This window comes from Oryzias latipes, chromosome 6 (assembly GCF_002234675.1).
Source record: "Oryzias latipes chromosome 6, ASM223467v1".
NCBI lineage: Eukaryota > Metazoa > Chordata > Actinopteri > Beloniformes > Adrianichthyidae > Oryzias > Oryzias latipes.
The window spans coordinates 28593101-28608512 of record NC_019864.2 but is presented as its reverse complement, the minus strand read 5'-3'; the positions used below and the strand labels follow the sequence as shown (position 1 = coordinate 28608512).

Genomic DNA, 15412 nt, shown 5'->3' with positions numbered 1-15412 from the left:
GAATCATGGCTATTTCCATGTTTATATCTATGGATATGCATTACACACTAAAACACTTGACATTGCTGTTTGGACATGTAGCAGACAAGTATCTCATTGCGTTGCAGTCCCATCATGCCCTTCTCGTTAAAAGCCACAATTTTTTACAAAGAATACTACATCGTACAATCCATTCAAAATCTGCAAAACCTCCTCATCATATTGATGAAATTATCGTGGTTTCCTTGTGTGATTGACTATAGAAAAAAATGTTCACTTCCTCTCAGCGTGTATCATTAATTATCATGTAAATTAGATCATCTATTTATAGTCAGTTGTATTTCCAAGAGCGCACGCACTAATATCTAATGCCATAGTAGATACCAATAAGACAAAAAAATAAAAAATAAAAAGGAAACTAAACTAAAAAATAATTAATTTAACCCAGTTAGGTTTCAGTAGAGACGACTGTTCGAGACGACATCGAGACAACTGTTGTTGTAAATTTGGGCTATACAACTAAAATTGAATTGAATAGAAATTTTTGCTACTTCTTGTAATGTAAAATTTTAGCCTCAGTCATGACTACCTTTACAGATGGATATGGGTGGTTTTCTGGCAAAAAAACAGCAGACCAGTGTATTTAATGCAGGTGACCCGCACAAAATATCAACATCATAGACGGCTTGGTGAACCCATGGGGGCAAAATGTTCATGCACAATATTTTTTTAAGGGCATAGTGTGGAACGGTCGTAGTGAACAACTAAGCAACATGTAAGAGTAAAGTGTGAAATCCTGCTCACTGTACAAATAGACCCATTACTGCGGTTAGCGCGATAAGTGCACACTCCTTGCTTGCAGCCTGATGTTTAGAAATTAGGAAATTAGACAATCAGTGAAGTTTGTGTGGACATCCTACGCGCCCATGAGTGCAGCATTTGTGCACGGTCAGTAAGGAACCAGTACTCGCACCTTGCCAACATCTAGAGTGTACGACAGGACACTGTACGACACCATCACCTATACGTAATAAGTGCGTACTCCTTCCATTAGCCTTCCAAATACTTCCCGATAAATTACCAAACGCATGACAATGGTATGTTCCAATTTCAGGAGGTGGCTGTACAACCCTCAAGGGAACTGCAAGACTCACCTGCATTCCCCTTAAGATAGCGGCTTCTCATCTCTACGACCCTCCACAGACCCAGACAACCCAAAATACCAACAGTTTTCTAACAGACATCTACAAATATCCAAAGACTAGATGGCCACAGGCAGACGTGTAGGAGATCTCTATATACAAATGTTTTTCATTATTGGTAGACCTCCAATAAAGTAACAAAATAGAGTTATCTGAGATGTCCAGTAGACTTCTACAGTAGACTGATATTAGTTCTAATGATATAAAACCATAAGATGGATATCGCTTTAAGCTGTTCTTAAAAAGATCCCCAAAAAAAGTCGACAAAGTCTTTATTCCATTATTATTAGACAAATTAAAGCATCGGCCTCTCATTTATAATGTCCATTTTGTGAATATGAGCGCCTTTTTTTTTTTCTTCAAAGAGTTCTAAATTGGCCTTCTTGTACTAACAATTACAATCACTGCTGAGCAATTATACTTTTTCATTTTTTGACTATGAAATGGTTCAAAGCCTGGGGGCTGTGAAAATATTTTTTGGCACATTTTTATTGACCGGAAGAATGAATGGAACACAAAAAAGCTTTGCCGTGGCCTTTAATAACTGCTCAATGTTTGAAACCTCCTTTCAACAAAATCCTGTGATTAGTTTTGTTTCAAGCAAAATCACAGGTTGGATATTATCTGGCTGTCTATCAAGCATTACATTATTTCCACATTAGCCGCTGCAGAGCCTTCAATTTGTGCACAGCGCTGGCGGTTGTTCTGAGCTGCAATATCAGGATTATCTGACTGTCAGACACGGCATGTACCAAAAGACAGTCGCCCTGTGCAATAAGAATGCTGCATTTGCAATTAAATCTTTTCAAATGTTCCTGGAAGGCGAAACAGAGGGAGCAATCTGATTAGCTGTTTTGATGCAGGAGCTCAGCAAGAGCTGCTCTCTGCCTGCCATGTTGGTGGAGAGTGTCTGTGAATCTGTAAAACAAATCCACTGCATTACATGGTGCTGAGTTTGTGATCATGTAAATGATGAATGTGGCCTCATGCTTTTCCCACAATGCAAAGTACCACATGCACCTGTACTATATGTAAATGAGTTCAAAGCAGAAACAGGCAATTTTAAGTCTGGTTCATCTTTTATAAAGTAAAAAAAAAAACAGCTATCTTGCTACAATCAAATCATTTTAATCCAACACGTGTTGTTTCCATACAAAAAGGCACAAAGATCAAAGACTCACAAATCTATAAACAAGCATAACTTCACACTCGTTGACATCCAGCAATGCATGGGTACCCAGCAATACGTTTTAATACATTTAAGGAGATCGATAGGCTTTCAAGAAGCCGGTAACACCCAGGTTGAGTCCCTGAGGCTCTAGCCAAGTTACTCAGCACTTTTCTTGACCACTCCAGAGAGGCCATTCTGGGCTTTGAGCCAAGAGCCAAAGACTGGAAAGCAGGAATTGGACAAGAGCGAAACTTTGGACCATAAGTTTGGAAGCTGCTCTATCACTTCCATGGCAGGACCCATTATTATCCTCTTAGTGAAAGCATAGTTCATCTGAAATGTCTGGCTGAAGGTCCCGCTGATGTTTATCTGCAGATTGAACTGGACTGTGAAGCACTTAAAGAGTAGCACATGCTCACACAGTATCCATCAGTCACCAAATCTGCAAGTTGTCCCACTTAAAAGATGAGAGATTTCTACTATTTGACTATTAAAGACTTTAAGTGAAAATAAGTTTCAACAAACGAATCAGAATTCTGTCCCTCACAGACCTGTTTCTTCTTCTTTAAGAAGCACTTCTATCCTTCACTCTTCATATGTATTAATGTACCGGTAATCTATTTCAACTGGTAAACTGTATAAAAGAAACCCTCAATAAGTCAGAGTATAACCTCCCCATCATAACCAAAGAGCTGTCCAACAACACCAGACTGTAGACCGAAAGCAGACTGAGATGAACCAATCTGCACAATAATTAAGCATCTTGGCGAGAAGAGATCAACTGCTGAAGCAAATATTAGAAAAATGAAGAAATACAAGATCAATGCGACAATCTGCCTCTACCTGGAGCTCCATGCCAGATCTCACCTGGTGGGGAACAAATCATCTTGAGAACGGTGAGAACACAGCCCAGAACTAAACTGGGGGAATGATCAATGATCTGAAGAGGCCTGGGACCACAGCAACAAAAGGTAACTATAGTAACACTCAAACACCATCGTGGATTCAAATCACGACCCCCTGTTTAAGACAGATCATGATAAAAACTGTCTAAAAGTATTTATATCTTCATGTGTATGAAATAGAATAATATAAACATGTAAACACTATTGTTCATTCCAATTGTGGCTCCATTGCTTCAGTAAAAATCACTTTTCTTTTAATAAAATATATTCAACAAGCTAGGATCCCAGCATAGAGAAGCCTTAACCTCCCAAACAAGAAAACAGGGTGACAGAATAACCATAGATGTTTGTAAAAAATGTCAGAGATGCGGGGTCTGGGGTGGGGTGGGGTGGGGGGCTTGTCGGCCCTGTCCTGTGGGGGGGCGTTCTGGGGGGGGGGGGGGGGGGGGGGCATTATTAGTACGGGTCGGGGGGGGCTAGCGGGTCGGGGTCTCCGCTGAGGCAATCGGTGGTTGCCTCGGCCGGTTGGCCTCCTCGGTCCCGTCGAGGCCTGACCAGAGCTCTTCTAGGGCCGGCGTCTGGGGGTGGGGGCCTGGGCTTGCTCCGGGGGGGGGCGACGCTTTCTGGCTCCTCTCTCTCTGTGTGGGGTGGGTGGTGCCGGGCCTGGGGTGTCGGCGCCTCCGGGGGTGGGCCCCTGGGCTGGGTGGCCCTGGCCCCTTTGCTGGGGGTGGGCTGGGGGACGGCTGTTTGACCACCGGGGGACAGTCTACCAGCTGTCCCCAACTTACCCCCTTCCTTATATAACCTCATATTAGGGTGAGGGGGTGGGGGGTCTAGCCTGCGATGCGCCTTGGGGGGGGGCTACTTGGGAGTGGCCCCCCTCCTATGGTTGCCGTATGGAGTGGGCCCCCCCTCTTTCGGTTTTATTTGCACCTTAGACATGTAGGGTCCTTGGTAGGGGGGGTGCTTGGACATCACTGCAAGCAAGCAGCAGATGTCCTCCTGGCACCCTACCCGCCAATTTTAACCGCACCTTAGACATTTAGGGCCCCTTGGTGTGGAGGGTGAGGGGACATCACTGTGAGTAATCAGGAGATGTCCCCTTAGTGCCCTACTCGCCAATTTTAACTGCACCCCCCTTAGTACACACACCCCTCCCCCTTCAATATATACATTCAAACATAAACACACACATGCACACAAACACCCTCTCAAACACCCATACACGCACACACATTTTACAAGGAAGGTGGGACCTGGGTCCATCTGTCCCCTACCCCTTCCCTGGTGGGGGGTGCGGGCCCCTTGGCGATGGCGGCCGTGTCCCTTGGGTGCCGGCTCCCTGGGCCCGGCGGTGCTCTCTCCGCACGGTGGGGGGGTTCATATTACACCTGAGCCGGGGGTGTTCGTGTCCCTGGGGGGTGGGTCCTGGTCCTTGCCCCTGGGCGCTGGGCCCCGCCAAACTTCCAACATGGCCGAGCCTGGTCGGGCCATATTTATAACATCCCTTGTGGGCCGCCCTTTTTTCCCCGGGGTTCCCCCCTCCTGGGCGGGGGCGGCGGGCCCCTGCCTTGCTCCTACCTGGACCAACCGTGGGCCGGGTGGGTGGCTGCCTGGAGTGCGGAGCGGGTCTCCCTTGGGGGGTCCTGGCTCGTACCTGGGGTCGGGGCGGGGGGATGCCCGGAACTCCTGGGTGGTGGTGGGGTGCTCGTCTGGGGCTGTGGGCGTCCCTCTCCGGTGGGGCCCTGCGTTGGGCTCTTCCGGCGCGGCGGGGGGCTGCTTTCCTGGCTGGGCTGGGGCGGCGCTCTCTTTCCCTCTGCGCCTCCCTGCTCTCTGGCTCTGGGGGCCTCGCGGCGGTCCTGCTGGCCCTGGCCTGGGTGGCGGTCTTGGTCGCCCGGGGGGCGGTTGTTCCCTGCCTGTTCCCGTGTGGCGTTGGGGGGGCTCCGGCTGCCGCTGCTGCTGCGGCGGGGGTATGGGTGTGGGGGTGGCTGGGCGCTCCTCCTCCTTCTTTTCACATTCCACCATCCATTTTAGAAGAACATAAACACTCACCTGAGCACAGGTGTTAGCTCACCTTTGCACTAATAGTTTGCATGATTGAATGAATGAAAGATTTCACACTAGTTGGTTTAAAGGCATAGGTATGCGTTCGTGAACACTATCTGTTTTGTGTGCATGTTGACATGTGGACATTTTTGCGGCTAGCAGGTGTGTTGATAATATTTGAGTGTGTGTGAACAGGCCCCGCCCTTTTTGTACTACATTTGAACCGTACCGTAACGATAAACAACCAGTAAACCTGTCTGCTCTATGCTGCTTCATGGTCTTACCCCCCTTCCCCTCCTATTATCACCCTCCTACCCCCCCCTCTCTCTAACGTCCCTCTCTCTTCTTCCCCTCTTTCCTTTTCCGTCCGGTCCAACACCAAAGATTTTCAAACATGATTGAAATTAATAAAGTTTGGCCTCAATTACAAAAGGGGTTTATTCAGACATACCTTTGGTTTGTCTGAAGATGAATAACCCCTCTTGTTAAAATAAAATATGTCCAACACAAGAGGCCCTCAGCTCTCATCTGTTTGCCTAGCTGTTGGACAGGACAAGTTTAAAAAAAAAAAAAAAAAAAAAAAAAAAAAAAGAGATGCGGTTTTTTTGACAGATTTTTCTGCAGCTGATATTCTGAAACCTCACATGCAAACATAAAGAATAACCACGATAGCTAAAGAGCTCATGTAGATATGGAGACAAGCTTTTAGTGAGCTCACGCAAAAACAAAGATTTACTACAGACTCTTTGCTCTTACATTCACTTTAAACTTATTTTTGGAGACAACGGGACCATGCACAAAAAAATGACAAAACATAAATTCAACCCTTTAATATATTTCAGGGCGATACAAATAAATAAAGAAATTGTCTATGGTTTTACTTTTAAGTAGATGCTACATTTACATCATTTTCATCTGAAAAGTAGTTTGTCGCATATTGGCGAAAACAGGCATTAAGGGAGTTAAAGCTATAATTGACCCCAGTATTCCAAATGTTTTTCTTAAAATAATTCTGAACAAACTGACACTGTCTGCATTAAATGGAATACTAATTTCAAGCCGTTAGACATTAAAGTGAACAGCATTTGGTGAATCCCAAATACACTGTTATAAAGAGTTAAATTATTATTTAAGTTTATACCTGCAACAGGAAATACTTCTAATCAAAGGTGATTTAAGCCCCAACTTGGATCATCTTTTGATTCATTTTAAAGTTTTCCCAGTGGTCTTAATTAGGATGATGCCATTTTAGCCACAAAAAAAATAAATAAATAAAATTCTGAACACATGAAGTTTGCGAGTGCAAGGGTAATCCCACTACTTGCCATTACAGCTTTCCGTGTTTATGGATATTTACCAGACTCAGTGGTAGCTGTTCTGTCAGTACCAGTGATAAAAAAACAAAGCTGGAAAAGTTGGTTGCTCTGAAATTTACAGACCAATAACTCTGGCCAGTATTCTATCAAAACTCTTTAAAATAAAAAATAAAATAAAAAATATTTTAATAAAAAAAAAAAAAAAAAAAAAAAAACGACTTTTTTTTGCGCAGAACATAGATGGTTTTCAGATAGTAATTGTTGAAAACTCTGATATAACCCAACGCTGACATTTGCAGAGAATAGTTGCATCACATAACAAGCTCAGGGAAGAATTATCCATCTTATCTATTTTTATCCGCATCTACCTTGTCAGAAAAGTTGCGTTTCTATGATGTTTATATTATCAAACAAAGCAGATGAGGTTTTTTTACTATACAGGTAAAAAAAGCTACTTTAAAGAAACAAGGTAATGCACAACTAATTACATGTGGACTTTTTGCCCTTTGTTGATGTTTTTTCAATCGAATTTCAAATGGGCAAAAATTCGGAAAAAAACTGTCATTGTTTAATAAAGCTTTTTTAGGAACTTTTACAACATTTGGCAAAAGGACATACAAAAAATATTAGGTATGTTCCTTTAGGGGGGGGTCAAATTAAGTGTAAAAATATGCAGGACAGTCAGACAGACAGAGGTAGGTCAGGGAGAAAGTGAGCCACATTACATTCACCAGAGCCAAACCTGCATCTGCAGTGATGTTCTGGCAACGACTGCCGCTTTGGCCCAGCTACTGTGTGAAAAGATTCCCCTCAGGGATGCTGATACCGGTTTCTGTACCAGCAGACCGAGGTACTTTTTCACAGCCAACAGGTGCACAGACAATAACTCACTGTACCAAAATTCAAACCGGCATTGTTGTTTCAGTAGAGGAATTTCAATAATGCTTTCTCAGTTTCTAGATTGCTTTGTTACAACGGAATATGGGCAATTGCTTCATTCCTAATTTTTTTTTATTGCTGAGGTCAAGTTTCAAAAACTACAAAGTCTGATATTTTTGCACATGGTTCTTTGGAAAAAAAAAAATCAATTCTTAAACAAAATGAGAAGAAATCCATCCAGTCATCCGACTATCTTCTTCCGCCCATTAAGGACCGGGTCGTGTGAGCAGTAGTCTGAGCCATTTCCTCCAGCTGGAGCTCCTTCCAAGGTGTTCCTGTGCCAGCCGAGAGACATAGTCCCTCCAGTGTGTCCTGGCTCTTTCCCGGGGCTTCCCCCCCAGTGGGACATGCACGGAACACCTCCTCAGGGAGGCGACCAGTAGGCATCTAAACCAGATGCTCAAGCCCCCTCACCTGGCTCCTTTGGATGTGGAGAAGCTCTGTCTAAGGGAAGCGTCCAGCCACCCTGCGTAGAAAACTCATTCAAGCCAATTGTATCCTGGACCTTGTTCTGTCATGACCCATAGCTCATGACCATAGCGGAGTCTTCGAACGAAAATCGATTGGTACTCTTAGAGCTTTGCTTTCTGGCTCAGCTCTCTCATCACAACAATGGACCAGGACAGTGCCCCTCATAACAGCAGACACAGCTCCAATCCGCCTGAAATCCTGCACCCCGATCTTCCCTCACTCATGAACAACAGTCCAAGATGCCTAAACTCCTCCACCTGGAGCAGGAGCACTGCACACACCTATAGAGGACAAAAATACCATTCTGCGGTCAAATGAACATTGAGATATTTCAAATCACACAGTCTCTAAACATCCAAACAGCAGATTCACCAAAGCTCTGTAGAATGCAATTCACTGAATGAGGGTCGAAAAGAATATCTGCCTTTTAAATTACTTCAAATACCAGAACCATCAAGAAAAATATCAAACCATGTTTTTTTGTCCAAAATAGACTCAGGTGAACTTTCCTTTTCTTAATTTAAATAATCAAGTTACTGAAAAAAAATTTTTTTCCTATGTTTCATGCATGATTTTTCTGTTTTAACAAAACAACTTGAAAAAAATATAAAATAAATAGATAAATTAATCAGGACTAGGTCAAAGATGAGGCTTTTTTCTTGGCAGTCATTATGCAGCTTTGAGTTCCACCCCTTTCCGCCTCCATGTGACCTCTTTTATCCCTTTATTAAAACATGCCAGCGTTTGCCAAAAAACAAAGAAGTAAAACCATAAACTTTTCAATTGGTTGCAGATTGGTTTATGATAATCAAAGAGGACTGCCCTGGGAAGCCGGCAGGTTTGAGGTTCAAATCCCAGTTGGTACCCCCCTGTGTGGAGTTTCCTGCATGCAGGGGCTTTCCTCTGAGCACTGCAGCTCCCTCCACAGCTCAAACAGAATTAGCTATTAACTGGTTAACTGGTGACTCTATTCAGGTGGAGAAATGATTGTTTCCACACCTTCAGAAGGTGCAACGTCATGAAGAATTGCCATCAAATCCATAAAAGGCATTGGGAGTTGACAATGGGATTGTTTTTAATAATTCAGCATTGAGACATTAAGGTTTGAGCTGCAGCCATTCAGCCAGAGATGTAAAAAAGTTGGGAAAAATCCATATTCTGGTTTTGTCAGTAAGGATTTGTTGCGTGCCATAGTAGAATAAACTGTCGCTTTCACTTTAACGTTCATTGTATCTCCTTCGCACAGCTTCCATCCTTTACTCGCCTTTCCTTGCATCATCCCGCCCCCATTCTATCTGAGCTTTTCTAAGATATCATCTACAACCTGCTCCTAGTCTCAGGTTGACCCACATAAAGTTGAATTTAGCCCTTGGCCATGGGACAGTTACATTCACCGGGGAGTTGCATGGATTTTAAGGCTAATTTCGCCAGTGCTACGAACCCTCAGTCTGTCCGCAGTGCAGGCCAACTTTTTCCTGGCAACATCTGGAATCCTCTGGTACAGGATTACCTTTGCTTTAGAAATTAGATGGATGGATAATTCCTTCAGTACAGTATCAACTGCTACAAATGAATACGGGTGCATGCAGTCCTCTGATTACAAACAAACTGCAGGTGGAGACGCCCATCTCACACACTGATGTGCTTTCACACATACACACTTGCAAACCCATGGTAATGGCCTTTGCTGTAATTACAGTCATTTGTCAAAAGCATACCTTGATTTATGGCCAAATTAAAAATACACCGGAAAAGAAGCTGCAGGTCCCGGTAGCTGTGGCTACAAAAAGTGATTAATGCCGTGCCATTAGAGGCGTGAGAGTGGCATGATCTGGATATGCACCCTGCCATGCAGAGCACAGCCAATAGAAACAGTAACACACAGATAGAACAGTCTGTACCTAACAGGTAGCACAGGTAAGGAATTGGGGTGGCTTTGGTCCATGTGGTAGTGAAGGATTTGGATAATAATGCCTATGGTCAGGGCAATTCTGTGTGATAAAACAGCTTCTGTGGTCCATTCTGTTCAGGGTGAGGGTAACCTCCGTTTCCAAGCAGATGTTTTTTGTAATTTTCTTCTGTCTTGTTATTTTGTCTCTTACATACAACAGAGTGAGGGAGTTTAGTAATGAGCCTTAAAACATAACAGCACATTGCAACACAACAATAGCAGCAATGAACAGATTTTACCTGCAGGTTCTTATGTGGACATTCTCCTTGAAATGTCGCCTTTTCTCCATGTCTGTGAATTCTTGTATATGTGGAATATGTGAAATTGTGAGGTGTTGAGTTTTGATTTGTGCAGCCTAATGTAGAAACACAAGAAAATGAAATCCATTATCCGGTGCCATTCTGTAAACGTTTGGAACGAAATATGGCTGACAAGGTGGTAAACCAGAAAAGCAGCACAAAAAAACCCCCAAAATTTTGACACTCACCCAGAGGGATGAATTTCTAAATATTAAATAAGCTTTCCTTGTGTTGTTTGTGTTGTAATAAATGTCTTCGAGAACGTTACGGGATCTGAGCAGGACAAACCGAAAATGTCCTCATCTAAACTTAGAAAGCAAAGCCCAACGGGAATAAAGTAAAAATAAAACAGATGAGAGCGCTCTTCCATTTGTTCAAATTATCTGAAACCACTTGGCTATATCGCAATTCGAGTACTTTTAAATTGCTTCGGTGATAAAGTCTGCAAAGATCCAGGCAAGAGACAAAAATTGTGCCAGCACAGAGATCTTTAGAGCTCAGTGCAGTTAATAAGCTTTGGGCCTTTCGCCAGCTTCCCATCCACAAGCTACTACTGCAAGCAGTGCCAGACCTGGAGAAGACCTTCTTCTTCTTGAGGTAATGTTTTTTAGGTCAAGTCTCATGAAATGTTTCATTAGGAAATGTAAGTTATGCTAAAGGCTGCTGTGTTTTTCCAGAGTTTTCATGTTTGGGGGCGGGACTTTGAAAAGATTTAACAGAGTCATGGTTTGCTCTGCAGGAAGCAGATAAGAAGTCTCTCTTTTTCTCTACACTATGCATTATCAGCAGTCAAAGTGTTATGCCCTTTAGCTCTTTTTTAGGTTACATTGGAATTGTTTGCATAATTGAAAAAAAAAAGGCCAGAAAAACTGGCTTTTGCATACTGCAGGCTTAGTGTGGAACATTTTCAAGGAAAAAGTCCCATTTTTGGAACAATATGGATGGAAACTCACATTGAAATAACGATTTTTTAATTTATTTTTTGCTGTGTGAGTGGGCAACGACAAAAGAAAATGCCTGCAGCATTTAGCACAACTAAGGTGAGCTATAACACCCTCAGAAAAATCAATATGTCCCATTGCTGAATTTCTCTCTATCATGGCCGAACCCACAGAGGAAAAAAAATAAAAGAGCTATTAAGGTTACTTTTCAAGACTGAGACCCTCATTTATCCATGAGAAAATATCATTTACCTCCTAGTCTGACTAATGCATCTCAGCCCTGGAGATGTTTGATATTTGGAACACTTAAAATAAATATGGCACTTCATCTAAAACATTAAGTCCAATCCAAACTCAGGAGTTTCAGAATCTATGGAACTCAGTCTTCATCAACCTCTTCGCTCATCTTCTAGACCTCCTTCCTGGCAGCCCTAACCTCAACATCCTTCTGGTTTGCCCGCATTGACCTCCAAATAAGCTTACATCTCTACTTCTCTGATATTTTTCCCAATCAATCAACATGAAGTCACCTGTCGTGACAATAAAAGTACATATCAATTTACAAGAGGCTCATCAATTCATGCTTGATTCGGCAGCAGGTTGTTGTGGAAGCAGTCTAAGCAAAGATCCCCAGACTTTTGTCTTCCCGACCACTTCCTCCAGCCTTTCTGGAGGGGACTCTGAGGTGTACCAAACAGAATAGAGAGTCTTTCAAGCGTGTCCTGGGTCTTCCCCTGCATCCCCACCCAGTGGGATGTGCCCGGAACACCACCCCAGGGAGGTGTCAGTATCGGGACCAGATGCCAGAGCCACCTTGAGGTCGTCTTGGTTGTGGAGGAGGAGCGGCTCTACTCCAAGCTCATTCCGGGTGGCTGAACTTCTCACCCTCTCTCTAAGAGAGTGCCCAGCCACACTACAGAGGAAGCTCATTTCAGCCTCTTGAATTCGCGATCTTATTCTTTCAAACATGACCCAGAAGCTCATGAACCAAGGTGAGTACTGGAACAAAGATCCACCAGTAAATTGAGAGCTTTGCTTTCTGGCTCGGCTCTCTCTTTACCATGATTGACCGTCACAACGACCGTATAAAAGCGGACACCGCTCCAATCAGTCAACCTTGTGCTTCGATCTTCCATCACTGGAGAACAAGACCCTAGATTCTTCAACCCCTCTGGGGTAGGAGGACTCAACTTGGTTACTTATGTGGTAGTGAATCCCAAAGTTCAACATTTGGCAACGCACTCTGGTGTTTGGTTCTTACCAAGAATCATGAGAAATGAGTGAGTGAGCGATAAAATTGTTTCAGACAAGTTCTGAGAAGTTGTAGCATCACTGGGAGCAGCCTTTTTACAATTGCTGGCACAGTGCAACTGAACTCGTTGATGGAAGATTTGCTCTTGAGACAAAAGCAAAAACAATGGTATGGTCTTTTTCTTGGAAGCTCTGCATTAGCCTTTCTTTAAGCACTTCCATTCAACATGTCTTTTTTTAATGATAGTTTAAGAGAGGGAGAATTAAAAGAGGCGATTACAGATAATAGACGAAAGACAGAGCTGAATCAATAGCCAACAGATGAGGAGAAAATAGCAATGTTACCAGGAGCAGAAAAGAGTGACTGTCAGCACTGTTTGGTTTTGCATTTGTTTTGCAGATATGGCCATTAGCTGAGATGGATGTCCTTGAACACAGGTCTGCGCCAACAGGTATCTCTAGCTAACAGACCGCCCCTCCACTGGTAATTACACAAGGAGGTCTACAGCAGGTGGCACAGGGCTGAGCAGAATTAACATAAATCTGCATGTGTCACTGAGCCCAGCTGCAGCCTCTGGCACTGAATGATTCCCACTCACACTCTCAATTTGTTCAAACGCAACAAAAATGGTTAGTGAGACGATTGAATAACATCAATGATTACTTCGAAAACCAACAACTGGTGAATGTGTCAAATTAACAAATGGTTCCCCCTCCACCTGACATTGCACTAACACAGACATAAGAGCACATACGCTGCCAGAAATGTAAACAACAAACCTATGCCACTGTATTGTAATTGCTCCTTGAAGTACTGCAAACGTTGTGCAATTCCTAGCCCGTATTTATGACCATCATTTGCTTTCTTTGAAGCTCCTACTCACAAGGAAAAAAAGTTTTTGTGCAAGAAAAGGAAAATAAAATTCAAACTTCCTTAAATATATTTGTCTTCTGGAGATAAATCAAGATTATGATCTCCAGAATGTTTAAAGATGAATGCATCTAAGTTATTGCCAGTGTGTATAAATCTGCAAGTATGCATGAGGCTAATGCATGGCTGTGCGTTTTTGGGTTAGCAGCTGTAAGCAGTGGGACCCCCGCCATAGTGAAAGGTGTTTCTGCTGACAGGAGCATATTGAAGCTAATGGAACCACTCTGTTGTTCCTCTGCAGAGCGATAAGGCAGAACGGAGTTCTGTCTCTGACTGCACGCACCACTGAACCTCCAGATGACAAAATGCCTCACTGGCTGACCAAATCAAGTACAATAAAGCTGAAAAAGAAGAAAGACGATTGAAGGCAAAATTCACAGATTTGTCATATTTTGCTGTCTAGGCAGGAAAGCATGTATTTTCAATAGGAAAAGCCGCCTGTCAGGCAGGTGCAGCAGAAGAAACGTTTGTTCTGTATCGAGAACAGCTCCAAGAACAGTTTAACTAGAAATGGGAGCGTGCATTAATAAACTAAATCATCCCTACTTGGAATAGCAGTATTATCTCACCTCAGACCAAATGAAAACAGTGGGATGAAAAAAGTCAATGAGTTATTAGGTAAATAAATAAATAAATAAATAAAAAGCTTGACTTGATTCAGCAATAAAACTGCTGCTAGCTGTCGGCACCTTGTCGATTTCTGTGGAAAAACATGTCAGATGCCATAACTCTCAGCCCCCTGAGAGAAAGCTGCTCGCTGGCCAACATTATTGCTGATCTCCGTCAAGATAAAAAGGAGGTGCACGGATAGGAACTGCTGCAGTAGTTCTCCACAGGAGAGAACACAACCAATAAGTTGTGGCAGCAATATGGAGTTGGGAATGGACCTGTGACCGAAATGGTGCAATCCAGGAGATGGTGGAGAATTTGAGTGGACACCTTGCTAACAGAAAGGCAGTGAAGCTGATTTACGGTGGTAAAGAAATGGAACTGAGCACCAAAGAACTCACAGCTGTAAACCAAGCTTCAGCTTTTACATCTTGGTAAATCTCACGTTTTGATAATGGATCTGTTGAGATCAAACAGGCGTGCTTTACAAAGACTCAGGGGCTGCTGGAGCTAGAGTCCCAGTCTTTTCACGGTAACCGCTGCACCGAGACAGGAATCCAACAAACTACTAAGCAGATGCATATCTGAACAAGCACCCCCAAGCTCGTTTTAGGAGTGGAACAAAGCAAAACAAAGAATAAAAGAGGGGCTTGCAAATATCATTTAGTCAAGGAGAATAATTCATTAGCAGACAGAAGGAAACCTTTTGTTTTCTTTGCAACTGAGGCGGTGGATTCATTCAGCTATATTTCGTTGCCACGTCGAGTTTGACATGAATTCTGCTCAACTGTGAAAAACAAACCAAACCAGCTGAAACACCTGTTTCACCTTGACAGTAATACTTGGGTGCATTTTCTCTACAAACCAGACAAGCTGACAGATTTCTGTTCTGTAAAAATTCTGCTCTCAAGCGTTTCCACTGACCTTGTATTAGAGGCTGGTCTTTCAGAAAAGGTCCATTGTAGGCCACCTGGTAGTTTTTGACCTGGAAACCAGGAACACAGGCCTCCCGGCCGCCTTCCTCCATTCCATCGACATAAACAATCTGCAAAACAGAAAAAAACAGCACTCTTGTCAGCTTTATGCACACTCATCAACTGTGTCGTCGGAGACATTAAGAGGCAAGAAAAAATATATTGTACCGTAAATTCCGGACTACAAAGCGCACCCGATTACAAGCCGCACCCACCCATTTTCGTGTTTGACTGCTTTTACACATACACAAGCCGCGTTAGAGTACAAGCCGCGCATGTGTTACGCGATATTGTCGTCCTGACAGATCACGGCCAGTATTCCAGAGTGAGTGCAATTCATTAGCACATTGTGGGTGGTGCCAGCTTTGCCTCTGGCTCATGTTTTAGAGTGTACCGACATCTGTCAAACAGCATGGACCTCTATTCT

At 43.4% G+C, this 15412-nt stretch overlaps 1 protein-coding gene across 2 annotated transcripts in view; it reads right to left on the bottom strand.

Annotated features, from left to right (window-relative positions):
* Positions 1-15412, bottom strand: part of cdh13 (cadherin 13) — a 347025-nt gene that overhangs the window by 235637 nt on the left and 95976 nt on the right. For both annotated transcript variants that reach the window (XM_020704255.2, XM_011476480.3), the window contains exon 2: positions 14936-15056. In XM_020704255.2, coding sequence (XP_020559914.1) covers positions 14936-15056 — 121 coding nt within the window. The remainder of the gene's footprint in view (positions 1-14935; positions 15057-15412) is intronic.